This window comes from Etheostoma spectabile, chromosome 12 (assembly GCF_008692095.1).
Source record: "Etheostoma spectabile isolate EspeVRDwgs_2016 chromosome 12, UIUC_Espe_1.0, whole genome shotgun sequence".
NCBI classification, from domain to species: Eukaryota; Metazoa; Chordata; class Actinopteri; order Perciformes; family Percidae; genus Etheostoma; species Etheostoma spectabile.
The window spans coordinates 9,536,642-9,564,575 of NC_045744.1; the positions used below are offsets into that span (position 1 = coordinate 9,536,642).

Genomic DNA, 27,934 nt, shown 5'->3' on the forward strand with positions numbered 1-27,934 from the left:
GCTATAAGGCAACCACATGTTAAATCCCATGTGAAATAATCAAAGCAAGAATCCAATACATAACAACAATATGTAAACTCTGTTCTTTGCTAAAAATCGTCGGAAATTTGAAAAACTACAACATGATAAGATCATATCACGATATTGTTCAGCAAACAGTATAGTAACGTTAACTATATAAAAAAATACTGCAAATAGGAAAAAAGTGGAAAGAAAACAAAACAATACAGATGATCTACTTTTCTTTCAGTAGGTTTTGTTTTTATTTCACTCGATCTTGTATTTAACCTCATGATTAAACACCTTGAAAGGAGAGGGGACATACCGGTACTTTAAAATAAAATTGTCTTTGGGACCGACTATGGCTTGGAACCATGCATGGAACTAGCAAAAGACAAATGGTAAGTAACGTTAACTCATTTGCACGGTTGCACGCCGGAAGCCCTTATCGTTGTCTTTAGCTAGTTAAATCTAACATGTTGTCAATGATATACATCCCGTTTCTACTTTTGCTAATTCAACTTACTTATATTGTTTTTGACTTTCCGCAGCATCGATGTAAACTGGTTGTCTGGTGCAGGCGGTGTTGTGCTCTGTGTCGCTCCCAGTCAGAAAGAGCACAGGAAGTTTTAGCTGCCCGTTGCACCAATCAGCTGTGAGGTTACTTGGACGCCCTGCCCAAACGATACAGACAGATTGCTGGGAATATAGCTACAGTGCCGCATATTTTGACTTTACGATTGGCAGGTTTTATTTATCTACTGAAAACCATTTTGTAGTGTTTCCAAAATGAGCGATGTCGAGGCACGTATTTTCAAAACTCGCTGAGACGATGATAGCATAATAACGATATCCAGCTTGTTAGCTACCGTTAGCAAGGTGTCAGATGCTAGCCAAGTCAGCTAACATAGCTAGCTAGCTATGTGACCCCCGGCAGCTAGTCGAAAAAAGTTGTTTTGGAGAAGCTCTTTTGGGAAAGTAAAGTAATGCAGATCAGCTGTTGAACATTTGTTTATATTCGTTGTAAATCAACAAGGAAACCAACAGGCAAAGTCCGATGTGTTTATTTCCGTTAGCACCGTTGCGTGGTTGAAATCCAAGCTAGCAATCGAATAGGTAGCTAGCTTAGCTGCAACATAAACGACAACATCCATCAAACTGGACAAAACTTTGGATTTAGTCGGGTTTAAATCGGGCTCGGCGGGTTCGCTGACCCCTCAAAAGAAGATGAAGAAGAGGAAGGAGCTGAATGCCTTGATCGGACTCGGGGACAGCAAGAGAAAGAAGACCAAAAAGGGCTCCGGTCACCGACTTCTCCGAACCGAGCCGCCGGACTCGGAGTCCGACTCCAGCTCGGACGATGACGAGTTCAACAACCTGAGCAGCGGAGCTAACTTTGGAAAGTGAGTGATCAGTTTAAAAACGTTTTGTTTGGGTATCAAATTTTGTATGATGAGTGTGTTTTACTTAATCATTAATTTACTGCATAAAACTGTTGTGACGTCGTTGATTATTTTATTACTGATTTGATAGCTGATTAGGTATGATAGATAAGATATTGCAACCATACTATGTCATTTTTCACTCACGTGCAGGAGAATTATAATGAAATATCTCAAATTTCGAATCAAATGGGCAGGAAGAGTCCCACTTTCCTCTGCAAATCTATATTGTAGTCATTATGCAGATGTTTTAAAAAACAGTTTTTTAATATATATTATATTTATATTATATCAATCCACTTCCGCTCTTCTTCTGTGCCCAGGTCAGTAGGACCATCTTGCATACTAAAAAGATGGTCAAGCTTTTTCTTCCTGAAGATTGATATTAGGCAAATCAGATACTACATTCATCATAAGTATGATATGATGATATAATCTATATTCAAAGCACCATTATTTAACAGTAAGCCTTGTAATTCCCATGACACAGAATGCAGTCTTCTGAAAATATCTCCTTCATTAATAATGAAAGCGACTGTGCAGTTGTAATGTCTCACATTGTCATGTTTCTTCTCTTTTCAGAAGAAGCTACTCGCAGTGCTGCAATGTGTGCTACCCCTTGTTTCTGTTCATCATACTTGCTGCCTGCGTAATGGCCTGTGCCGGACTCATATGGATGCAGATTGCTCTGAAAGAGGATCTAGACTCACTGAAAGAAAAGCTGCATAGCAGTAAGACTCACTGTCACACACACAGTTACCTTGTGTGACTTAAACCTTGTCTTTAACACTGCTTTCATGTTGTTGTGATGTTTCTGTAACAGTGGAATCCAGCCAGAAGGTCTCATCAAGTGAAATACCAAAACTTAGTGAGGACCTGAAAAACAAGGAGAAAAAGCTTGATGATCTTGAAAACGGAGACAAGGGGTTGAGCAAGCTCTGGTCTAACCTAACAGAAATGAACAGAAAGGTCAGTTGTTCATTCACACTGTCAGAAAACAACCACTGCTCTTGACAATGTGTTTGAGAATATCTAGACTTGCGGCGTTGTTCATACTTGAGTTACCTTTTATTTTCTTGACCTAAATGTGCAAACATAATGCTGTGCAAGTTTTAGTTTTCTTTGGGAGGGGCTAAATAGATCAGTAATTCTGTCTTAGAGGTGTAACTGAAGAGCTTGTGTAATTTTACTCTTGCAGATCAGTTTGCTGGACTCTGCGGTAAACCATTTAAAAACCAACTTAAAATCAGCTGCCGACTTAATCAGCCTTCCCACTACAGTTGAAGAGCTTCAAAAGGTAAAGGCAAAGTAAAATGGATGGATGCAATTTGATTGAGAATCTATCTATTGCTATTCTTTTTGTTGTACTGATTATAACAATTGACCTCGCAGAGTATTTTTCTTTTCCAGAGTGTTGCTACAATTGGCAGTACACTAACAAGTGTACAGCATGACGTGAAGACTATGCAGGCTGCGCTGGAAAATCAGAAGAAAGATGAGGAGTTGAAGAAGACAATGGTAAAACTCGAGCATTTGTAACTGTAACAACTGGCAGCTGGCATGGTAACATGCTCAGATGAAATAGGATAGCAGGGCTGCAAAACCTAAACATCTTTTCAACAGTTCTAAATACACACCTCCATACTATCTTTGAGATTATTGTGTAGGTTTTCCTTCTTTTTTTTTTGTTCATTGACTTAATTTTAACTTTATTTTGTCTGGTCTTGCAGAGTAACTGTTCCATACTCAACATATTTCCAAGTTTGAGTACATTTAATCATCCATTTTTTTTTTATCTCATAATGAATAAACACTTGTGTCTCACATTCAGGGATGATGGATGTTGTTTGCAATAAGAGTCAAAATAGTCAAAGAGAATACCTTTCAGAAGGATTTTTCAAACTATATTAAACTACTGAAACATCAATACAGTGTTTTGGGCAGATGACGAGCTTGTAGATGGCTGCAAGCTCTAGTATTTCACATAGGCAAACCCATGGATTTTTCATGAGTCAAAGTTGGATTTCACTTATTTAGTTTGCCAGTTTGTCTTTGCTTATTTACATTTGTATGTTTACTGCAAATATTGCTTTTTTCATTTAGTTTTAATGCATAAGTGTATTGCAGTAGTGTTATATAAAATGAGTTAACAGTGCATTGTGCTTGGGTGCCCAGACAGCACAGTAGAGCTGGCACATATATATACAAATATATAATATATATATATATATATACACGTTTATGTTTATCAAGGTTCAACTCCGGTCCGGGTTTGACTCCGACCTGCGGCCCTTTGCTGCATGTCATTCCCCCTCTCTCTCCCCTTTCATGTCTTCATCTGTCCTGTCAAGAGTAAAAGCTGAAAATGCCAAAAGAAATCTTTAAATTAGTTGAACAACTTGGCATGCCAGTATTTAATTTACTACTTCTCAGTTCCTAGCTGTGGTTTTGCTTTTGCACATTTGTCTCTCTTAGAATTGAGGCAAATGTACTTGCATATGCCAAGATGAGTCTGTTGATGAAATGTTGGTTGATCTGCTTAACTACGGCAGGAATCCAAACCAGAAACTGTGGTGAACTTTGCCACTGCCAGATTAATTTGTTTATTTGTTTACCCACCCACGCACGCATTCATGTTTTGGCAGTTCTTGTCAGGCTTACATTGACAGCGCCGACTGGTTAAGAAGGTCTTGTCCTTTCTTGGATCCATGCTTTGGATTTCCATTCATAATACATGAAACCAGTGCCAATCTATTTTGGGAGCTTAGATGCTTCCGTTTGCTGAATGAAACTAGGTCAAATATCTGAGACAACTGCAGTGTGTTTTCTCCACTTTATTTGTTATAAGCATAATAGGATGGGCAAAGAGGATCAGCAAATAATCATACACTTTTACATATTTCTTTTATAAAGTGACCTTAATACGTGTATGTGGTCAGTGATGAATTGCTAGCTGGCTGAGATCTCCATATTCTTGAAACTTTAGATTGCCTAGATTCTGACGAGTCTTAGAAAGTGGCAGGAATCTCATCTAACAGTAAACTGCAAGTGGCTGTACTGTACATGGATTTTTTTTTCTTTAAAAAAAAAAAAAATCTTAGGACATAACCGACCTGAGAAAAGCAGTGAGTGAGGCTAACAAGACAGAGGAGCTGCATCTTACACAGACTGATGAGCAGATCCACATCCTCGTCTCTACGGTCACAGATCTTCAGCAGAGAGTGTTGTCATTAGAGAACGGGTCAAAGCAAAGCGTGAGTAATATAAAGCTTCACATTTTATTTCTGCATTTTTACAGCACTAGCACATCTGGTTGGAAATCTCTAGCCCAGACAGTAATAGACAACTATATGCATTTAACATTTCATCTTCCGTCGGCTTTACAGTCAAAGGACAATAACGCAGCAGCAATTGCCAGTGAAAGTCCAGCGACTGTGACGGTGAACGAAGCTACGCCAACCAAAGCAACGCCTGGGGATGTGCACGGTACAGTGTAGGATAAAGCAGCTCATTACATCGGTTTTCTTTTCCCCATGTGACATTTTATTTATTTTATTTTTGTGTCATTTTCCCCCCAGAGGTATCCACACCACTGACAGAGCCTCAGACAAGCAGACGCCCACGCTTCTTAAAGCCAAACCGCTCTAAGAGAAATGCTGAGACAGCTTGCCCAAAGAGGGTGTTCCTTCCTGGTGTCAGTTCTCTAAAAGGTACACATCACCTCTCCACATGTATAGTTCAGCTTTCATCAAAGGAATAGTTTGACATTGTGAGAAATACACTTATTCGCCTTCTTGCCGAGATCCAAACAACTCTCAAGTCTCCTAGGAAATATAAGGCTATAGTTCATCAAATGTCCACTGGTTGCCTGGCAACCTCATGATGATGACAAGACTTCAAAAAGTTTTGCTCTAGGTCAAGAAATACCCGGCACACAAATCGCTGTAAGACATTAACTTGCGATTTGTACGTACGTGGTTAGAGCTGCTGATTGGAGGATTTCTTTTTTTGTATCTTTGGACAGAGCCGGGCTAGCCGCTTCCCCCATTTCCTGTCCTATGCTCCTTTAACACCGACATGAGAGTGGTATCCAGCTCTCTGCAAATTAGAAAATAGGTTTATTTCACAAAATGTTAAAAGGCTACAATATAACATATAGGAATATACTCAGTTTTACAAAGGGCCATTTCAAGTAGGCATTGCCCTCATCAGTCTTTTCATTAAGTATGTGGAAGACTTGAGGCCGTTTTGTGGTTCTGCGTAAAATTGACGGCGTACCCCGGCAGGCCCCTCCGCATCTACGCCGGACCCTACAACGTAGGCTGATGCGCACCTCTCAAAAAATGTAACTACACGTCGTAGCCACGCATGCCACTCAGCCGTGGCTTGGTAGCGTAGCATTTCCACCGACTCATTTCCTTGTTCTCCTTTTCCATAAGAGGGTTAACCTTTCCTACTACGGATTTCCCACCAGATTTCCCATCTGGGGAGACACATTTCTCTCACCATGACTCTAGAGTCACTACTTACTCCGAAGACAATCGCTGTCACTTTCTCACTCGCTCTATCACCCACTCCCCACACACACATGCTGGCTCGAGAAACACCCAACGTCACAAAGAGTTTTGCGATTGACCCTCCTGAAAACCACACACCCACTAGCGTTCTGAAGCGGTGAAATGCACAGCTATGCAAAGCAAAAATGTTCAATCCTGACGCAGAACTCCGAAAGGGTCACAACGCCATAGGAACAACGGCGTAGCTACGCCGTGGAGTTTAAGACAGCATAAAACGGCCTTGAGGTGCTCATATTTAGCGGGAGGTTTAGGGGCCCTCCTTTTAAAGAAAGTGTTGCATCAGCCAAACAGCTTGGGTGCTGCTCCTAAGCCTTATGATTGGTAGGGTGAACCCTGCCTCATAGACAAACAGTTGTTTGCATGTTTCTGAATAAAACTGTTCTTTTCACAGATTTGGAAGACATCTTTCAGCAAGCAGGAATTGGACGTAATTTACTCGGGTTTACCTACCGCGGCCTGAGGAAAGAATTTGGAACATCACTTCCCAGTGTTCGTACCATGGAGTGTTTTGACAATGATGGAGACCAGAGGTACTCCCTGATGGAGCTGAGAGCTGCTGTAGGTTTGTGAGCACATTATCACTGACAGTGTTGAATACCCAGCAGGGTCTGGGGGTTCGAAGTTCCGGACCCTTTTCTGTAATTGCTGCACTTTTGTGAACTGAATATTTATCATACTGATTGTGGAACAGTGGCGCTGGCATGCCCCATACTTACTCCCTCTCCCCGGTCTATTCCAACACTTCCTCGTCCACAAAACATACGCTTACATTTTAAACTTAAATCTATATCAGTACTATATGCAGAATATTCAGCACTTATTTTAGCAACTCCCTTGGTTTAAATAAAATAAACAGTGGAAAAAGTGTTATTTTGAATCCCGTTTTCCATCCTTAATTCTGACTTGCTGTTTTAATTTTGTTAGTCAGTCGGTCTTATGTAACTTCTTTGTAGGCTTTGTCAGTCTACTTCCCCACCCAGCAACAAAAACACCTGATGGAACGCCCCTGAACCTTATTTATAGTACCTAAGATAGAATTTTAGGAATGTTTACAAATTAATACTAGAAACTGTTTTTTGTGAGTCTTCTGTTTTGAGACGGATTCCTAACTTTTAACTGAAACACACAATTGAGCATACAAGTGAGAAATGATCTCCAAGCTCGACAAGGTTTCAGATTCCTTTTGTTTTTTCCCCCTCTTATTTTCACTTAGTTGCTACATTTTCGTTGATGTTTAGTCAATCTGTACATTTTTGCAGCTTTCAGTTCTACAAGTTTTGAAGGGCTATGAACACTTTGAATCATTAAGAAATAGTTTTGAAGTAACTCATGAGGCATATGTAGCAATAACAAAATGACAGATATTGCTTGTTTAAAATTGCAGTAGCAGAAGGCACACCTAGCTCACAATGTGTAACAGGTAGTATAAGAAGCACTGACCACCATTCTTTACTTGATTCATTTTATTCCATTTTTAATGGGACTAATAATGGTGTATTTACATAGCAAATTTGTCATACTCAAACATTGTTGTACTCTGTAAAAATGGTTTAAATGTATTCTCACAAATTATCTTGTGAAGGGGGTTGGGTCTAGTTAAATTTGATTTTATGGTCTTACTCAACATTGAACATTTCTTAAATAATTCTGTTGTGCTTTGCATGTTGCTTATAATGTAACATGAACAAATTATTTATGAACTTAACATAGTCGACTAGTTGTTTTTGGAGGACAATGTAACAGCTTTGGCCATCATGACAGATTGTGGGTCCCTGCTGCTGTACATGGGGAGATTTTATGAATGTTTTTGTGTGAGCACCAATGAATAAACACAAAGTTGAAAAGTTTGATTTGTTGTCCATATGGTTGCTTTAAGTCATGAACAGAGAAACGCTGTCTAAACAATGTTTTACAAGCACACTCCACATCACTGCATCATATTTGATCCAGTCTGTTATATACCAAAACAGGTGAGGAGCTTTTAACAAACATATTTACAAGTGTTGGATTGCTGACAGTTGTACAAAAAGAAACACACGTGGGTTTTTTCTCCTAGTTGTATGAGAATCTAGAGAGACTTAGGCCAGTGCCCCTTTAGCCCTCCAGTCCCTGGACAAAAGCCCCAGCAGCTCCTCTTCATTCTCTTCTTCCTCATCGCTGGCGTCTACCTCCATACGTTCCTCCATGATGGACAGAGGCTTGCCCTTTGCCACATCCCGCATGTCTCTCAGTACTTCAACCCTCTTGTAACACTCAATTTGTTCATCGATTTCCTCAATCTGTCGTTCAAAGCGGCCCTCCTCGTCGTCCTCCGCCACGATGGCCTCTGATTTTGTGTTTACCTGTCGTATCTCCTTTTGAAACTCGTCCCACTCCTTGTCCATGTGATCTTTGGGTGCGTCGACGTTGCGCACTTTAGCATCTCTCACAGGGTCGTCGAAAAAGCCCTCGGGGAGTGCCTCGGCTGTGTTTTCTTTCTTTTCTGTGATTTTCTCTTGCACGTCTGCTTTGAGGATGGATCCTGAATGGGAGATGGCAGGAGTTGATGGGATGGAGCTGTCAAAGAAATCAGCGGGTAGTCCTGCAGCTTCAGCCTCTTGAGGAGGGGGGTTTGTGGTTCCTGCCCCTGTAGCATCTTCTTCATCATCGTCCTCGTCATAACCTTCAGCCAACAGACTCAGACCTGCAGATCTTGTAGTAGATGAAGCTCCCTTTTCACTGGGTTTCTCAAAGAAATCTCCTGGCAGCCCTGACGACGCAGACTGGCCTGCATCCGACGAGGGTTTCGCCTTTTTCCAGTTAACGTCCTCGTTGTCCGGTCCTTTCCTCTTTACTGGTTGAAACTGTGGTGTCACTGGTTGACTCTTTCCTCCCTTTAGCTCAGCAACTTTTTCTTTGTGCTGTTTTCCAAGAACATGCGCCGGCCAAAGTAGTTCAGACTTCACCTGCACATTGCACAGGACGCAACTGAGGTGCCCGAGACTGTTGTATTTAGCAAAAGGAGACTCGATGCGCTTCTTGTCTGTGGTTTGCCTTTGTTTTTCCCTCATTAAGCGTCGTAGTTCCTCCTGATTGACCACTTTCTTCCCCTTCTTTAAGGATGCCATTCTTGTAAACAACGTAGCTTGTTAGCCAGCTAGCTACTGGTCTGCGATGAAGTCAAGATGCGTCTCATGAAGATGACACAACTGCATGAACTCGCGCACACATTGTGCATCGTAGAATAATCTCGCGAGATTTACCACACTGGGCCAAGCTAACAGAGGCGTTGCTCTGTTGGCTAGCTACCGTCTACCATCTAGTCCGCCTGGATTTTGCCGCAAAGCAAACTGAATCTATACCATTTTAAAACGTATATCAGAGGAGCGGTAGGGACAACGATGTAGTCGTTTTTTATTCGTTTTAATTCATAGCTGTATGCTAATTTAGTGCGTGTGTTTTCTGTTATGTTTAGCGTTATTTTCTGTTTTGATCACCGCATCCACCTATTCATTTTTTTTTATTGTGGGCCAGCTAGCGAGCGTTAACTGGTTACGGTAGCTAACGCTAATGCAGGCTGTGGAGTAGCAGGTGTAACGTTATTTGATAAACAGAGCTAGCTACTAGAAAGCATCGCTATTAGCTTAAATTGCTAAGATACTCATTTGAAATCCGATTTGACTAGATATATGCCACATCTTCACCAGAGTGTATTACGGGATCATTAATTAGCCAGTTAACGTACGGTAGTCATCATGACAGGTGAGAAGATACGCACCATGCGAAAGGACCATAACAAACCAAACAAAAATGAGGAGATAATGGACACGAACGATGAGACCTCAAATGGGACTATCCCCAACAGCACCAGTAACCATTTCAAATCGAACAAGGCTTTTCAAAAGTCAGTCAAAACCTCGGAACTGCAGCAGCAACAGCAGCTCAATGCAAACAACATTAACGGCAATTCATCATCATTTGGCAATATTGTTAATGATAACAACAAGAACCCAATAATCCTGACAAGTGAGGATTTGGAGTTCCCCGTTCATGAGTGCGTGTTCAAGGGAGATGTGCGCCGGCTCTCCTCTCTCATCAGGACCCATAGCATCACCCAGAAAGATGTGCATGGTAAGTGTTCTGTAATTACCTGATTTATCTTTTATTTAGTTAATTGCTAAAAACACATTATATAACAGGCACCTCTGATCGTGTGGAATTATTGATGTTATTTACATGAACTCGGATAATCATCTGAAGTGCTTGTTTTTCAGGGAACACACCTCTTCATCTGGCTGTCATGATGGGCCACAAAGGTAAAAGTGCTTACAGAAAAATGTTTCATCAGCCCGTAGTAATACACAGGATTAACCAAATTGAACAAAAAAGCTTCTCGGATGATAATCTACCAGTCTCAGGTTGATCCCAGAAAATTATACTAAATCTGCTGTGCTCCATGTCCTTTCATCATAATGTGGCTTTATTGAAAGAGCATTTGGCATCCTCATTAAATTCTCTTTTTTGAAAGAACAGTTCCAGTTCCTTTTTTTGGAGCAGCCAATTTATAAGGACATGGATACTTTTTGTGTAGTGCAGAATACCTTTAGTTTAAATAGCCCAAAATCATAAAATTAGGGCATTCCATTCCGTACTATTTACGACAACTTCTATTCTTAACATACAATTTGGATACTGAAAAACCCCACAAAGCAAATTTCTAAGCAGGAAAAAGGGGGAGAAATAGAAGTGGAAGAGAGAAAAGAACCTCGTTCATGGTACAGAAGTAGTAGTTGCTGGTACTACTGTTGATGTTGACCTAAATGATTTGAATATACTGAAAAATGTGCATAATGATTGCTAAGTTTGTCATTACATAAATATCAGTAGTCTGTTTAAACACAGACATCGTTTATCTGGACTCTGTTGGAAAGTTACTAATAACATCTTAACATTTACCTTATTATATTTATGGCTGCTCACAACAATGTAGAGAATAAAAAGTAGTGACAATACATAGAATTGACAATACTGTAGATATGTTCCCATTTGTCTCTGATAATTTTGTTTTACTTTCAGAATGTGCCCTCCTTCTTCTCGCCCATAACGCTCCTGTAAAAATAAAGAACGCACAGGGATGGAGCCCTCTAGCAGAAGCCATCAGCTACGGCGACAGGCAAATGAGTAGGTTATGTCAACCCCTTGATTCTGATATCTGTTACGTTTTCAGGTGTGCGTCTTTTTCGCCATAATCCTGTAACATAGAAGCACAGGTTAGGCCTGGCGTATATAGAGAAATCAAATGCAAGATCTGAGTGGTTGTATGCAACCGTCGATAGGTGTCTGTTCGGTCTTTTCAATGTGATGTACTAATGAATTTGTGATAAATATTTCAGGAATGGATTAGGAAGTGGAAAAAAGTAAATAATTCTGGAGCTGAACAGTTGGTAAGTTCGAATATTGGCTCACTTTTTCAAGCCTGTAAGACAACATTACCATATTTTGATAAATATTTCAAATATTAAGGACTAGTGGTAAACGGATATGCAAATAGGACTAAAAATTGCCAGTCCAAAACGTACAGTCACTTTACTGTTCATGTAGCCCTTCATTCGATATGAGTTAACCGATAGCTAAAATCAATGACATCGAAGTCGTTCTGCATATGAATCAAATTGTCGCCTATTGGTAAAGTACTTGTGTGTGGTTGCTGCTGAGATCTATGGTTTGTAGTGTTGACCACGGATGATAGATATTTCCTAATGAAGCGGCAAAGGATTTATTCTTTCTAGTAGTAAATACTCACCAAAATGTCAATGATAAATTCAAACCGAGCAGTGCTTTGTGAAACTGTCCTGGCAGTTTGACAATAGATATCTGAGTATCTCGTAAGTCCTTGCAGAAATGGGGTCAAATCTATGGGCCAACTTTTAATCACACGTTGAAATTAAGTGAAGTTGCAACATCTCAAGATGGCATAAATAAATACATTTTTAGTTTTAAATGTTTTACTCCTGAACCTTAACAGTACTTCCATATTGTGGTAAATAACGTGTACATCATTGACAAATATAAAGACTACTATCCTGTCAGTCCAGCTAAAAAAAAAAAAATAAGGTGGGGGGATTTTCTCTGAGCACTCCTCATCCAGATGGGCTGGAACACAGCCTGAATGATAGCTTAGTGTTAGAAAGCCCTGAGCTTACAGCCTGGTCACGCCGCTGCTTAATGATGATGATGCTGCTTTTAGATCTGACATTCAGTGAAAAAGAATCAAAGGACATGTGAAAGGCACCAGCTAATGCCTTTGGGATGAACTGACTGCTCTTTCCTTTTTTTAAGTTCTGGTGTTAATTTTGTATACTTAACTAAAGATAATAGAAACGATAACAGGCAGGCTACGTGTCTTGTAAAAGTGCTGCATACTAAATCATTAATCTCTGTTTTTGTAACAAAGCTAAGCTGCTTGCCTGTGTAGATAACCTAACTGTGAATTATCAGCTTCCTCTCATACAGCCTGTGATGGAGGCTGTGAGGCCCAGCAGTTTGAGAAATGACCCTCAACGTTGTTAGTATGCGCCGCGACTCTCCCTGCTAGGCTGGCTGGGGACTGGGACCAGGAGGTTCGCTTTGAGAAGGTTGCACCACTCACAAGGGTGAAGGGGAGGCAGAGCGGGGGCTGAGTACATTCGCACCAGTTAGCAAGGACATGCAAAGAGAGGCATAGCATGAGGTATTTAGATCTTTGGTTAAATAACATTCAGCACTCAGCTGGCACTTATTGAGAAGGGCAAATAGAGAATAATGCGTGTTTGATATCAAATGTGTGGGTAACGGGTTGTCACGAAACACTGCACTCCTGTCAGCAGTTGTTACCTTTTTGCTTTTACACGTGTGCACATTGCGTCAGCAGCTCGTCCACTGGTTGTCCGTGTGCAGCAAGTGCTTCATCAGCACTTAACTCCTCAGTCACATCCATTTACATCTCGGTCAAGATAACCAGGAAACATCTGAGATATGTTAATGTATTGTGGTCCATCTGGCATTATTGATTGGTTGCTGGTCACTTTGTAAAAGAAAGAGCTGCGCTTGACGAGACAGTGAGTTGTATCACCCCATCTAATCACTGCCACTGAAAAATGTTACTTAGTTGTAGCAGAGTAGTGATGCTTCCTCGTGTGTTTATGTGTAACAGTAGCACCATATTAAAATCTCTCTAAGCACTTCACTAGAGATTCGAAATGTGATACCAACATATCTGTGACAAGAGAGATCGGTTAATAATATCAATATTTCAAATGGACTGTAGTACCTTGTTTAGCTATATCCAGAAGGTAATGTGAAGACAGTGGGTATACAAGGCATCATCACACATTTGTGTAACTTGAGTTTTATCCTTTCTCATCCTTGTTTCCTCAGTCACAGCAATACTGCGCAAGTTAAAGCAGCAATCCAGGGAGAGCGTGGAGGATAAAAGGCCAAAATTACTGAAAGCTCTCAGGGAGGTGAGGATCATGCTGCCGTCACTTCCACGGATGTCACTCCCACACCAAACTCTAGTTTGCAACTGCTTTCATTTTGCATCACTGAACATTCCCTCCATATATATATATATATATATATATATATATATATATATATTTTTTCAACACCTCTGCAGGCTTTGATTTGCATAAATTACTTTTGCCTGTACTTGAGTATGCATATTAATTGCTGACCCATTAGGTCATAATACATCAGCTGAATCCTTCAGTTTGATGTGGTTGTGTCTTTTCTGTAGCTTGGTGACTTTTATCTGGAGCTGCATTGGGACTTTCAGAGCTGGGGTGAGTTTCATAATTCACACACAAAAGAAGTTGTTTACCCTATTCCTTTGCTAAGTTCAACATTGCTGGATGTGTCAACAGTTGCTTTAAGGCTTGTATTAAAGATAACTGAGTGTTTTTCTTTTATTGTCAATGCAAAACCTAAAATATAAAGAGTATAAAATACTTGTTATTCACTCGCTTCTGTATTATAGTGCCTTTGCTGTCTCGGATGCTGCCTTCTGATGCTTGTAAAATCTACAAGCAGGGACTTAACATCAGGTAAAAGTGTCCTGAATGAGAGAATCTAATTCATTGTGCGTTTAAAGCAGCAAATGGTCGATATCCAGGTCGAGGACTTCTTTTAGATCTAAAAAGTAGGACGAAACAATCTTCACAACACTCTCTCTCTTGATTTAGACTTGACACCACCCTCATAGACTTCACTGATATGAAGTGTCAGCGCGGAGATCTTAGCTTCATTTTCAACGGCGAGGCCGCACCCTCCCAGTCCTTTGTGGTTCTAGACAATGAAGCAAAAGTGTATCAAAGGATACACCACGAGGTGAGTAATTGGGACAACCAGACCTCTTGTTTCACATGGTGTCATCATCTGTAATATGAACAGCAGCACCTCACTATCATTGTCTTGCCCCCATTTAATTGTGACCAAGATATGTACTGTGCAGGACGAAAGCTGAAAAATAGGTAGTGCTCTCTGGTGGACCAACTGTATAATAGCGACACTGTTTCTTACTGACCTCAAACACATCTTTGACATTTTTTTTCTTCTTTTAAACTGTATTTTTGCCTGCTGCTGGTTATCTAGTTACACAGTGCCTCACTATCATTGTCTCGCCCCCAAGGAGTCCGAGATGGAGACTGAAGAAGAGGTGGATATTCTGATGAGCAGTGACGTCTACTCTGCAACTCTGTCCACCAAGTCGATCAGTTTCTCTCGCAGTCAGATTGGCTGGTTGTTCAGAGAGGATAAAACCGTAAGCTTTATGGGACAAACCCTTACTAAAACATTACTTGACACGTTCAGCAACAAAAAGACAAATGTTGGGTAAAGAAGATTTACAGTAGCTTGTAGTAATTTGAGAAAATATCAAATGAGGCATAGTTGAAATATATAAAAATGAAGGCACATTAAATAGGGGTTAAATATCAAAACATTACGTGTAAGCAGGGTAAAGGTGTGTTTTCAGTCAGCAAGCCTGTTTGGGTGCCATCGTCAGTCATTTGGGCCGATTTAACATGTTGAATCTGAAGGCGGGCAGTCAAACTCAATGACCAGTCTGATTGGTGGAGTGCTAACCCAGAAATAATGAGCGGGATGAGCGTGACAAACGCCCCTCAAAAACTGACAAATCTTTTAAGCTGACCTGAAATAGACAGATTCAGCAACTGCATGGCCCATATCTCGCTTAAAATATTTTCAGAAACACTATTTTTGTAAAATATGAGATGGAGTTGCCATGACGGTCTGGCTTTGAAATTCCGGAGAATCCAGATCCACGTGACGAGTTCCGAGGCACTTTTTTGACCAACTCGGGGAGACTGTCAGCCAAAGGTTGCACTAGGAATCGGAAAAGACCTGTGTGTAACTAATTGCTATGTTTTATTTAATTTTAAGCTTCTGTGTCATAAAGTTTTTTTGTACAGTCCTACGCTCAGGCTGTACCTCGGCACATTTTAAGAAATCAGCAGTAGTGTTGCGTGATTCAAAGGATAACTCACGATGAAACCCCAAGCAAAATATGCTTGTTTTCTGTGCAGGAGAGGGTTGGAAACTTCCTGGCTGACTTCTACTCAGTGAACGGTCTGGTGCTCGAGTCACGTAAACGGCGAGAACATTTAAGCGAGGAGGACATCTTGAGGAACAAAGCCATCATGGAGAGCTTAAGTAAAGGAGGCAGCATCAGTGAACAAAATTTTGAGGTAAGAGAGAATCCCTGTTCAGGCTTTATTGAACTGTAAATAGTAACAGTACCCTGATGATTACTTTCTTGTCCTCAGCCTGTGAGACGGCAGTCCCTCACAGCTCCTGCACCCAACACAATTTCCTGGGAAGAGTACATCACTGCAGAGCAAGGAAAGTAAGTAGCTCGTATTTTCTATGATTTCATCAGTCTTTGGCACAATTAGAAATGTAATCTGGGCAGTTACAAGAAATTCCGTATAGATGGTGAGCGTTACATCCAAGTCAACCACCAAGAATAAAAAGCACTGTCTTGTGTCTTTTGTCTGCGTCTCCTCTCACCTTCAGGCCACCTCATCTTGGGAGAGAGCTTGTGTGTAAGGAAAGCAAGAAGAACTTCAAAGCTACTGTAGCCATGAGCCAGGATTTCCCTCTAGGCATCGAGTCGTAAGTACATCCCTTCCTCCTCAGATCTTTTTGCAAAGCTCTCAGCACAGATTGAACCCGGGTGAATACCCAGGACCTACCGATGAGATGAATTCAGAATCAACTGCTCTACCATGTGACAACAAATGTCAGTATGTTGGATTATTTTTTAACTCAACTAAACCACCGTGTTGGCTGTGTTTGTAGATATTAGAGCCTGACTTATACAGAGTTTTAAGACTGATGAACAATATTTTGTAGTTTAAAAAGCCAGTAGAAATATTATTAATAAGAATCCATTTAATTGTGACCAAGAGATATGTACTGTGCAGGACTCAATCTTTTTTTTCCTACTATGGCCACGCCAAGACCCGCCCTTCAATACCATTAACACTACTATTGCCCAGGCATCTATGTTTACATGTACAGATTATTTCCCCTATTCTAACTTTAACCACTCAAAGTGAATGCCTTACCCAAACCAATTGAGCTGCTATTGAAGACCTGCAGGACAGGTAAAAGAAAATAGCGCTCTCTAGTGGACAAACTATGTTATTCAGATTCAGATTCAGAAATACTTTATTGATCCCTGAAGGGAAACTCTGTGTCACAGTAGCACCAGTAGTAGACGGAGCACTGCAACAGGCAACTTGCACGTTAGCGCATGCGCACACTTCACTTCAGATGCATCAGAAACAGAATCAGAATTATAAAAAGGATGTATGCAGAAAGCAACATGGTATACAATACAAAACAACATAACAACAAGATGCACAGCACAACACACAGTTCATGTGGTCACAAAAAAATAGAAGCAAGATAAGAGGTAAGATAAGATTCTCTTACACTATTAAATTGAATGTTATTAATCACCAAAACAGAAACCAGTGCTACAATTGTAGATAAATTATTTTGTCACATTATCTTAGGTCTTGAAAGAATACTTTTCACTCTGAATACACCTACCAGTTTTTATTCTAATAGCGCTGTAGAGGTTAATCGATTTGTTTTCCACTATCAAATTAATTGCCAATTATTTTGTTAATCGATTAATCAGTTTGAGTCATTTTTTAAGAAAAGGATCAGTATCAAGAAAGTGTTTCTGATTCCAGCTTCTTAAATGTGAATATTTGAAGTTTTTTTTATTACTCTCTGTGAGAGTAAACTGAATATCTTTGAGTTTTGCAATATTTGAGGATGTCATCTTGGCCTTTGGTAAACATTTTCCCCTTTTTCTGACATTGTAAAGATCAACTAATCCATTAATCAAGAAAGTAATTGACAGATTAATCGAGAATGAAAATAGTCTTTAGTTGCAGCCCTGCATTCTAACCATTTATTCATAGAATCTTTTACATCTGGGATGTAGAGTGAGTGTAATTCACTACTCAGCGTGATAGAAGACCAGTGTTAGTCTGGACCCTGAGGACTTGGGGGACCAACGGGTCACAAGATAAATCTAAGGGGTGGTAAGATTATTAACAGGCGGACACACAAAACTAAGACAGTAAAGGCCGTACCTGCAGAACATCAGCATGTTAGCAATCTAATTGCGAGCATGCTAATATTAGCAATTAGCTCAACACATCACTGTGTCTGAATACAGACACAGAGCTGCTAGCGTGGCTCTAGTCTCTAAATTAGTTTAACTGTCTGGTTAATCATTGCTTTTTTGTAAAACACTAACCTGTAACTCTTTAGTAGAATTCCTGGTAACTCTGAACACATACGCAACTGGTGACAAGGAATTGGGTATACATACTGTTTCTCCCTAAAGGGTTACAAGTAAAAAATACATGGAAAGCACTATTTTAGTCCATGTTTTTTTTTTTTAATAAATGTTTATAGTCCTGTTCAATTGGAGAAAGGGGACTGAAGACTGTGCCGAGATTCTTTATTTACTCAAGATCTCAAATTGCAGTTTGACTCATCCCCTTTTTGTTGTTCCCATTTCAAGGAATGTTGGCAAAGAAAAGGCCGCGAAAGACAGTGAAAGAAAGCTGCTGACTCACTTTCCTCTGCCTCCAGGTTGTTAAACGTGTTGGAGGTCATAGCCCCGTTCAAGCACTTCAACAAACTCCGCGAGTTCGTTCAGATGAAACTTCCACCTGGGTTTCCAGTCAAACTCGGTATGTGCGTTAATCTACTGCTGTGTTCCTGTGAGTGAGTGGGCGAGCGTGATGAGAACGATCCGAGTAACCTGTTTTCTTCTTGTGTTTTCTCCCTCGCAGACATCCCCGTCTTCCCCACGATCACGGCAACTGTCACCTTTCAGGAATTCCGCTACGATGAATTCGAAGAGTCTACTTTCTTCATCCCCGCTGAATACAAAGAAGATCCGAGTCGCTTCCCAGACCTCTGACCTGTAAACACATCTGACGCCGAAAGGAAATGACCAGCGAGCTAACATGTTCCAAATGTGGGAAATAGAAAATGAGGAATCCAATAGTTTTATTCCTATATAAATATTATCCATTTAAAAAAAAGAAAAGAAAAAAAGGGAACTGCTCTTATTGAGCAGTTATTTTTCATTTTTGCTGATGGATCCAAAGCGAATCAATGCAAACAGATGTTACAGAGCGCCATCTAACATATATTATAGATGCATATTGGCAGTCGTTTTTTTGTGGTATAAGTGATAGCTTTCGTTGTACTCACTGTTCACCACCTGAGCAGTTGAATGCGCCGCTCTGTGCTGCTGTTCTTTCCTGTGAAAGCTGTCAGAAGACAAAGCCTGGACATCACTATTTTAATATCTACTCTTATCTCCAGAAAGCAGAAAGGACTGCTTACTGGATTCTCATTCTTGAAACTGCACTGACACTGTCATCTGTAAATAACTCACGTCTCACATGTAATTCATATGAAAAACCACACAAATATAGCTATATACTCAAATTGAGCTTAATCATTAATAAATGATGTACTTGATGATATATCTCTAAACACACACACACACACACACTCAAAGGAGTAACACTGTGTAGCAATACATTTCCAGTACAGAAGAATGTTCTTTACCAGCTGGGAGAAGGTTAAACATAGAAACACATTTCGCTATCCAAGCCTTTTACCCTGTTCAGGAGGCAATCTCTTGTATTTTCAGGTTAGCTCATGTTACCTCTTGGCTCTCTCTGTTGTGATAGTATGAGCTCTGTGATGGTCTGAGTGAACAATTGTACTGTACCAATGGTTGTATGTGCATTTGTGCGAGGGAGAACCCAGGTGGGATATCAGGTAAACTGTTCTCAGTTTGATACTGCACTGATATTAAGTATATTTACGGCATGCGATGGCTGTGTTGGCCTACTGGATAACATGCACCCCTGTGTTTGTTACATTACCTGCAGACTTATTGGTATTAAGATTAAGTAAAAAATGACAATTGTAACTAACACTTTGGAACACCTTTTATTGCTTATAAAAATCTTTCCTCTATGGGAGTCTGCACACATTTTATTTAATTCAAGGAAAGTAAACTAAGCTGTGAAGTTGATATCCTGGTACTGTCCTGGTGAGAAAGAATCTGATCCATTGAGTTGTCTCTGGCTTCAGCTAATATGTACTGCAACCATACCTACTTCACTTCCCTTTAAATAAAGCACCAGCATCATGTTTTAACTGACTTTGTGCAAATATAATAAAAAGACAGCATTCCATGAGGCTTAAAATAGGGCTGGGCAACATTAATTTGTCAACCATCACGTATTCTACTGTCGCTTTAATAGATCTGTTTGAAAGCAAAAACTGGGACAATTTTCTGGCAATATAGGATTTCTATATGATTTTACATCCAAGTGATGAGTTACTTTTAATCTTAGGTTGGTATAATTTATCAGTTTAGGCAAAAACATTTGTGTCTAGTGTAAACAGGACTATTTACATATTAATTTGCCAAATGTCTGGTTAGTCTCACCGTCACAAAATCAAGTTAACTTGAAATTAAGACAGGTAACACCTGCAAATTTTTTTTTTCCATTCTAGAAGCTGGAACTTTTATGATTCATTTTAATAAAATAGTTGCGGATTCATTTTCTATCCACCTATTGTTTCAGCTCATCTGGTTGTACCTATTCATTTCTCAAAGTCTTGGTTCTCCAAATAGGCTTTATTATAAAAGAAATCCTTGATAAAACAACACTTTTAAATCACAAGAAAAGTTTTGAGAAGATGGGGAAGAGGCCTTAAGAACACACCACAACACTAAATAAAAAATGTAAAAGATACAATATTTGAAAAATATGACAAAACCTGACAACACATGCTGAAGAAAAGCAAAGTAAGCCTACTTCCAGTTTTAACAGACTATGTTCTTAGAGGCAAAAGCATAAGGGTACTTTAAAGCAATGTGACACTGTCATCGGCCAAACTCCCTGCAAAAAATGACAATTCTGCATTGTACATTTTTGCAAAAAATGACAATTCTGCATTGTACATTTTTGCAAAAAAGAGTTGACGAGTCTTCTGTGCGAAAAATCAATATCTTCGCTCACTTCACATTTTAGATTTACCCCAGTGCAGAAAAAAGTCATAACATGTTCACAAACAAAACAGAGGGATAATGAGAGAGGGACACACTACTCAATCGCTGACATCCATGTCCTCCTCATGGTGATCGTCCGCTCCATTAACTTTGGCCTGCTTCACAGGCCGCGCTGTGCCGTTGCCTTCTACAGACTGAGGAGACAAAGCAGAGTCGTCAGAATCCTTCCTGTCCTCCCTCTCTTTAGCGCTGTCATAGCCTTGTTCTTCCTCATCATAATCCCTGGTGATCTGTGAAAGCAAACCAATGGATGTGACATTTGAAAGCATAAACCGTCCCGGTCTGGTTAACATCTGAACAGCAATACTCACGCTAAGTGTGTAAGAATGAAGACTTGTCAAATATACTATACTGACCTTGACATCTCCTTTCTCCCCGTCTGATTTCCGCTCCCGTTCCCGTTCTTTGTCTTTACTTTTCTTTTTCTTGCTGGTGGAGCGTTCACGTTCCTCGCGACTGTGATCTTTATCACTCTTGCGGTCCCTGTCCCTTTCCTTATCCCTTTTCTTTTCTTTCTTGTGTCTGGAGGGAGGAGAGGAAAAGTCAGTTGTGCCATGAAATTCCGTGAATGTGCCCACACAAATGATACTGGGTTTATTTGGTCTGGACCAAAGAAATAAATACAGATTGTTTACTTTTAGATCTGATTTGGTTAAAAAAAAAAGAAGAAGAAGAAGAAGCAAAACGGGCAAACAGTGTTTTTTTTAATCCACAAATATTTCACATAACACCAACCTTCGAGGAGATGGAGTCCTCTTTTTAGGAGACTTTTTAGGAGGAGATCGGCTGGCGCTTCGACTTCTCCTGCGTCTCCTGCGTAGCAGAACATTACTAAAAGGCTAAGTACTTGAAAACTGAGAAGATTCAGTGGCATCTGTATAAAAGTATATACTTTCAATCGCCTTCTATCTGAGCACAAGAGATCCTTTGCTGTACTCACCGGTCCACACTGCGTGACCTCCTGGTTGTGCTGTAGCTTTTAGGTGGCGTTTTGGATCTTCTTCTCCCTGAATCGTCTTTCTTTCTATCTCTGTAGATACATTTGATGTAAGAAATTGGATTTAAGATCTCAGACAGGCTCATAGTTAAAGATGTAACTCTTTAACTATTATTTGCGTAAAGTTGGCTTCAAAACAAGCATTTGTTACAGTTAGCCCACCTGGATCTGCTTGGAGATGGCCTGATTTGGTCTTTTCCATCGGTGTGTCTCCTGCTGCGAGGGCTTTTGGAGCGCTTCCTGCTTCTGGAGTTTGATGGTCGCCTTGATCTGCTTCTGGTTCGCCTGCAACCACACATTTAGACCATTTAACTTTATTCTTAAAATAACAAAAAGCTTCTCCATCTCGACTCCTCAGATATTTATCAGTAATTGTCACCTGTGTCTTGAACGTGATCTGGATTTCCTCTTCCTGGACCTGGACCTCGTCCGAGAGCGCTTCTTTTTGCTCTCCTTATCTGCAAGACAGAAAAAACAGAAATTGTCGAGGTACAATGTATAAAAGGACCTTGTGTAACCTTGCAATACACACAGACAGACATTCTTGTGGACCGCTACGTCAACGACCTGTTAAGAATAATCCTCCAAACTTTTGTACACTTACTTCCAGGTTCAATTGCAGCAGAAATGAGCGACTGGGCCTCTCTGACTCTCTTCATGGCCTCTTCGATTTCTCTATTAGATGCGTCCGCCTTCAGGGTTGCACTCATATTTAAGCCTGCAGCCAAAGGATTCATTCTGAACAAAAGGATATTTATTAGTTGAACACATCCATTGCCACAATTTTTATTTTATTTTTTTAACCAAAGGAGCTTATTTATACTGACTTACTTTGGATCTGTCATGAACTTTAACAGCTGATCAGCAGCCTGTATAAAAAGTAAAATAAAAAAAATAAAAAATATAGGAAGAAGGGTTAAGGTTTGTCTTGTTTGTCTTATCAAACATACTGCATAGTCAACTTCACAACTTTTGGAAGACATTTACAGTCCGTGTCATTCAAGAAAACCTCTCACCTGGGGATTCATGTTGTGTCCTGGGAATCCAAACGCAGCCATTGCATCCATGTTCGGAACACCGAACGGGTTCCCTCCCATCTGGAGTAGAATCGCATACAAGAAACCACAAACAAGCATGTAAAGGCACTTTTGTTATGACAGCCGTATTATTGAGAGATCGTGACAAGTGTTTGTGTACTGAAGAATGAATTTTTAAACTTTTAAGCTAACATTAACGAGAAGTCCTCAAAGTAACAAAAGCTCCAGAAATGCTACCAAATAAGACTTTGAGTTGAGATTGTTTAGTCAACTAAAATAGTAACAGTTTATCTGTAGATCATAATCTGACGCGGCACAGCAACGATGCTTCTGCATGACAACAGCTAATCTTGTTGTTTTTTTTTTCAATTAACCAAAGCGCGAATTTCTGGTAGAATATACACCACTGTGTTGTCCCATTTTAAAATTGTATACAATGTGACAACAGCAAAATTGTTATAATTCTGTAGGGTCATGCACAGGCATATTCAGAGAATTTGAAGTCTTACAGGATTGGACATGGGATTTGGCGTTGGAAGAAGTCCTCCTCCTGGCATCATTCCTGCAACAGCGTTTGCTGGCGCCAACAGTGACAAAGCTTTAGCCTCATCTGGAATAGAGCCTACAGGAAAATAAAAATGCGGCATTAGGAGAGAACGACATCTTCACACATCAACTACAGAGAAGACAATTTGGAAAAGACAAAGAAAAAAAAAGTCTTCACACTGCAATTCCTCATATTAGGTTCAACAAAATGGTTACCTTACAGATCAGAGAAGACTTCCCTTAATCAACATAATCATTGCAGTGACATAACTATTGCTGGAATATATCACACTACTCCAATGAACACTGCCAAGAATATATCACCTGAACGTGTTTTTTAAGTCATGAACCAAACGTTAGCAAGCACAGCTGCTTCTCCAGTTGGGTGAGCCCTCAATTTTCATTAAGACGTTTACTGAAACAAGCGACTCACGCTGGCGGCTTCGCTACTAAAAGCACACAGAGAAAAATCGAGATACACACAACAGAGAGAATTTTAGGGATTTGGCAAGAACACTATACAAGCTATTAGTGTTTACTTACCAAAAACACAAATGTCAGAGCATATAGTGGTATATACTAAATGACAATAGCAGAATTTAGGGTAGGTGGCGTGTCTGCTTTACATCATTATTCTAGTATCCTTACCTGCCACTGCATCAATCACATGAACAAACCTAGGCAGAGGACTGGTTTGATTAACCAGCGCTACCAAAGTCCAATTACAAAATAATTGTTCATCTTTATTTGTAATATGACACTGATTGTTGGCCAAATTCTACAAATAAACACCTTATAATCATTTCACAGTAAATCCACCCCCAAAAAAACTCTTTCACAAAAGGACATGACTTAAATACAGACACACAATGACAACATTCAAATAAAAAAAAGCACACTGAAGAGAGAGAAATTGCTGCAGGAGACAAAACTGTTGGATGGTATTTTCAGCAGGGCCTGGTATACAGGACTGGCTGAGCCAGGAAAAAGAACTGTAAAACACAACAACAAAAGAAGACCACTGTTAAAGAGAATATATTTTACCAACACAGTGTCATGTCGGATGGGCATCTCTAGACAACTTATGATGAAATGTAGTACCGCTATTATATAAACTAACCAATCATTGATTAGTGTTCTTTTGTCATTGTCACACAATTAACTGCTCTCATATGGGGAAGTATGTGTAGTGTCAGTTGCCTGGGCATTGTGGTTTTTGCACGCAAGTAATTATTAACACCCTTGTATAGGCTTTTACCACTAAACCCAACTAAAGCATTTCAAAGCTTTTTCTTTCAAGAGTTAATTTTCACATTTTTATAGATAAGGCTGGCAATATTACCTTTTTGGTTATTGTCAACGATGCTTTCTGCGGCGTCCGGGTAGTGGACCTGATAGAGCGTGCTGCATGTTGTGCCCTCTCTAGCTTCCCCTTTTTCTGTCAATCTTCAACTGCACTATTAAATTAGGGCAAAGAAGCCCCCAAAACAAATAATCCAACACAATACTTTGTGCTCTCAGCCATAACCTATTTGTTACCCATGAAATAACAAGTGACAAATACGTAATTTCATTTTTATAAAAGACTAACACAACTGAGTATTAAAGGTTTTCATACAGGAGTAAATAGTACATTTGTTGGGGACTATTTTTAGTGGCGGATGTGTGTAGTGTGTGCTAGCGAGTATTCCTGGCTGCAGTGTGGTGCCGGTGGCACTGACTTAAAATAAAATACAGTGCCTCCTTAAATCATAATGAACAAAAAAATTCACCCTGTGAAACAGTGTGGCTCACTGATGTGCTGTCAATTGTTTTTGGTCAATGGTCTTTTCATGGAATTTGTTGACATCAAAAGAAGAAGAATATTGCCAGCCAAATCCGTTAAGGAACAATGCTTTTGCCACAAAATGGCTAAGCAGTTGTTCCAAAGTGTTGCAAAACAATGCAAAATGAGCAATGTTTTAGGCTACGTCCCAGATATGACTTTTTGGTCTAAACTAAACCACCTAGAAAAGATGAATTAGACAGAAGGAAAGAAAAAGAGAAGACAGAGAAAGAATAGAGGACACAAAAAAAGAGCGGGGTGGGACTTGAATGCTTGCTGGCCTTTGAAAATGTCTACAATCCCCTGTTGGCAGGCAGAGGACCACTTTCAGCCATCAACGAGGGGGCTGCTTTTCCCTTCTTCACTACAAAAATCACACACACACACATACACACACACAAATAACAGAGAGAAGTTTAACAGTGGATAGTCCAATATGGGGGAGAAAATAAAATGCATATGGTTAGGAGTATTAACAACTTCACTTCACTGCGACGCCGACAGCTTGGGACTGTTCAACACCTAGTCTGTGAAGCAGATTTTGGTATACTGCACTTTCTAAATGCAGGACAAATTATTGTTTTAGGCAGAGACACACCATTTGATATGCATTTGCTCAAATAAATACAATCCAGTTCATCAAAAGAATTGCATTGTTGTGGTAGAATAGATTTGGGATGTGCTACCACAGTATATCAAAAATCTGACAATACAGGTCTGCTTTAAGCCCTTCTTATATACAATGGGAGGGAATGGCATTACCAGTATCACTGAAAGTATCTTAAAAGCTTATATAAACAGACCAAGTTGAGCTGACTTGTGGGACAAATAAATCCTTTTTACTCTTTAACATTTGCACTATTCATGCCATTCAAACAACAAGAACCACTTCATACGGGAAATAATGATGTGACGACAAACCTTCAGCAAATGGGACCACAATCAATGCTCTGTCCACAAACACAGTGTTTGTCAGATGTTGAGACACTCCAACAGACTCTGGCTCCTGGAACTTCACAAAACACACCCGGGATGTCACCGGCATCTGAGAATCACTATTGAGGAAGTCACAAATATTACATTAAATAGCATAAAATCTACAACAATCTAAACAATGCATGTTGTTGCATCCTGTCTTTTTAAAACAAAATGGGGTCCAATCCTACCCACATATATTGACATGTGTGGATTTGGCATAATCATAATTTAATGGGATTTAATTTAATTCAGTATATTCCTCAAAACAGCATCCACACACAATACTGCCATAATTATAACAATTGAGTACTATTGAAATTAGGCAGGTTTTGAGCCATTGCAGCAATGACTCAAAATGCCCTATCAGGACAACTTCTGGTTGGTCCCCGTTTTCAAAAGACAAGACAAAACAAGATGTATTGTCAGTATGTCTTCAGTCTTGTTATGTTCTTGTAATGTTAATACATTTCTCTACGTCTCTCCAAAACACAAATAAAGAGGAGCAGTGACAAAACAAAGGTATAAGTTGCAAGGGGAAATGAGGTTATGTTGAGGACAGTAAGTCAACATTGTGACGTTAAACGGCTGAATCAAGGCAGACCTTATCTTACTAAAGACAAAATATTGAGACAGTAGAAAACAATAGTTTCAAAATGACTTGTCTCAACGTGAGTAGGTTTTTCGTCTTTATATAAATGATTTAACATTCATCTTTTCTCTATGTTGGGTGGAAAAACGTAATTCAACTACTGTAAAAAAACAAACAAAACGTTGCAACACAAATAACGTTAGCATTAGACGCGTTATGTTCGTTATCCCATTTAACATGGATTCTCTAATATTTTAATTGACCCTTCATTACTAAGTTAGCTAGCTAGACTTTACGCGTGTAAGACACAATCAACAAGTCAAATTAATACGAACGTGAATGTAGCTAGCTGGTAATATCAGCCAAGTTACGTAACGTTAGCTAGCTAGCTATAGCGTTATTAGGTTAGTTAGCTACAATTCTGGTTAGCATGCTAGGCCCAATATTTCGTTATAAACAGTGAACCCATTTAGAGAACCTTCCAGGTAATCTGATACTTTATTATCAATTAAGTGGCTAGCAACATCACCAGATCACTCACTCTGGTGGAAATAACTTCAGTTCTTCGATGGTTCCCAAAAAGCCGAACAGTGTTCTCATCTGCTCCGATGTTGTGCTTGGCGACACATTTGTCACCTGGACCACTTTCGTGGTGTAATTCATTTTTCAGACTAAAACCGTTTAAACAACACCACTACTGTAAACCACGAAACTTTAATTAAAGTCACGGTTATCCACAGGTTATTAAAACAACAGCCTCGTAGGTTTTTAGCGGGCTAGATGTTAGATCGACTCTCGATTGTAGCATGTCGCCGCCATATTGTAATTTCCGAACGAAGTGCGCATGCGACTAGCTACTTGATCGGTCGCTGAAAAAAAAAAAAAGGTTTATACTTTTATTATAACATCAAAGGTTATTGGATTTCTAAGTAATTCCGTCTCTTCTTACATCGATTGATCTAATATTAGCTAATTATACTATGTTACGACAATAATACTATGTTGTTGGAAAAGTTGGAAAAGTTGCAACCTGCAATCAACCAACAGAGGTCTCCCTTTTAAGGATATGACAACTGAGGTACGTGGACAATACAGTAGGCCCATAGAGAGTAGCCCTAAGTATTGTTGGGGATGTTGCTCTAGTTATATTTCCTTTTTATTATTATTTTTTTCTGATAACCTCTGCAACTACAAATTGTGACTGTAACAAACACAATATCACCCATTCTATTTATTGTAGATAGATAGATAGATAGATAGATAGATAGA

General features: G+C 39.7%; 4 protein-coding genes across 8 annotated transcripts; 2 read left to right on the forward strand and 2 right to left on the reverse strand.

Annotated features, from left to right (window-relative positions):
- Positions 1-673: 673 nt before the first annotated feature.
- LOC116699692 (EF-hand calcium-binding domain-containing protein 14) lies at positions 674-7,867 on the forward strand. Its single transcript, XM_032532395.1, has 9 exons — positions 674-1,403; positions 2,025-2,173; positions 2,266-2,411; positions 2,641-2,739; positions 2,853-2,960; positions 4,544-4,696; positions 4,829-4,928; positions 5,021-5,152; positions 6,411-7,867. Exons 1-9 carry the CDS (start codon positions 1,228-1,230, stop codon positions 6,587-6,589), a joined length of 1,242 nt encoding a protein of 413 aa, XP_032388286.1. The 5' UTR covers positions 674-1,227; the 3' UTR covers positions 6,590-7,867.
- On the reverse strand, positions 7,216-9,221 carry znf830 (zinc finger protein 830). Its single transcript, XM_032532396.1, has one exon. It carries the CDS (start codon positions 9,124-9,126, stop codon positions 8,098-8,100), a length of 1,029 nt encoding a protein of 342 aa, XP_032388287.1. The 5' UTR covers positions 9,127-9,221; the 3' UTR covers positions 7,216-8,097.
- A 58-nt stretch (positions 9,222-9,279) lies between these two features.
- On the forward strand, positions 9,280-19,771 carry ankrd13c (ankyrin repeat domain 13C). Its single transcript, XM_032532389.1, has 13 exons — positions 9,280-10,129; positions 10,273-10,314; positions 11,075-11,179; positions 13,415-13,500; positions 13,776-13,821; positions 14,016-14,082; positions 14,221-14,365; positions 14,667-14,798; positions 15,583-15,744; positions 15,823-15,902; positions 16,073-16,171; positions 18,179-18,279; positions 18,382-19,771. Exons 1-13 carry the CDS (start codon positions 9,754-9,756, stop codon positions 18,510-18,512), a joined length of 1,572 nt encoding a protein of 523 aa, XP_032388280.1. The 5' UTR covers positions 9,280-9,753; the 3' UTR covers positions 18,513-19,771.
- Positions 19,772-20,237: 466 nt separating this feature from the next.
- LOC116699690 (serine/arginine-rich splicing factor 11) lies at positions 20,238-27,508 on the reverse strand. Of its 5 annotated transcripts, none has more exons than XM_032532392.1 (12): positions 27,207-27,508; positions 26,020-26,153; positions 23,237-23,349; positions 22,707-22,805; positions 22,522-22,559; positions 22,295-22,428; positions 22,070-22,148; positions 21,853-21,975; positions 21,634-21,723; positions 21,429-21,506; positions 21,050-21,215; positions 20,238-20,827 (listed from the first exon to the last, which is right to left on the reverse strand). In XM_032532392.1, exons 1-12 carry the CDS (start codon positions 27,326-27,328, stop codon positions 20,732-20,734), a joined length of 1,272 nt encoding a protein of 423 aa, XP_032388283.1. In that variant the 5' UTR covers positions 27,329-27,508; the 3' UTR covers positions 20,238-20,731. The 5 variants fall into 5 exon arrangements, with proteins under 5 accessions (XP_032388283.1, XP_032388281.1, XP_032388284.1 ...); XM_032532390.1 differs by having other exon boundaries at positions 20,238-20,923; positions 27,207-27,505; XM_032532393.1 differs by lacking the exon at positions 27,207-27,508 and adding an exon at positions 23,598-23,722 and having other exon boundaries at positions 20,238-20,923.
- Between the last annotated feature and the right edge of the window lie 426 nt (positions 27,509-27,934).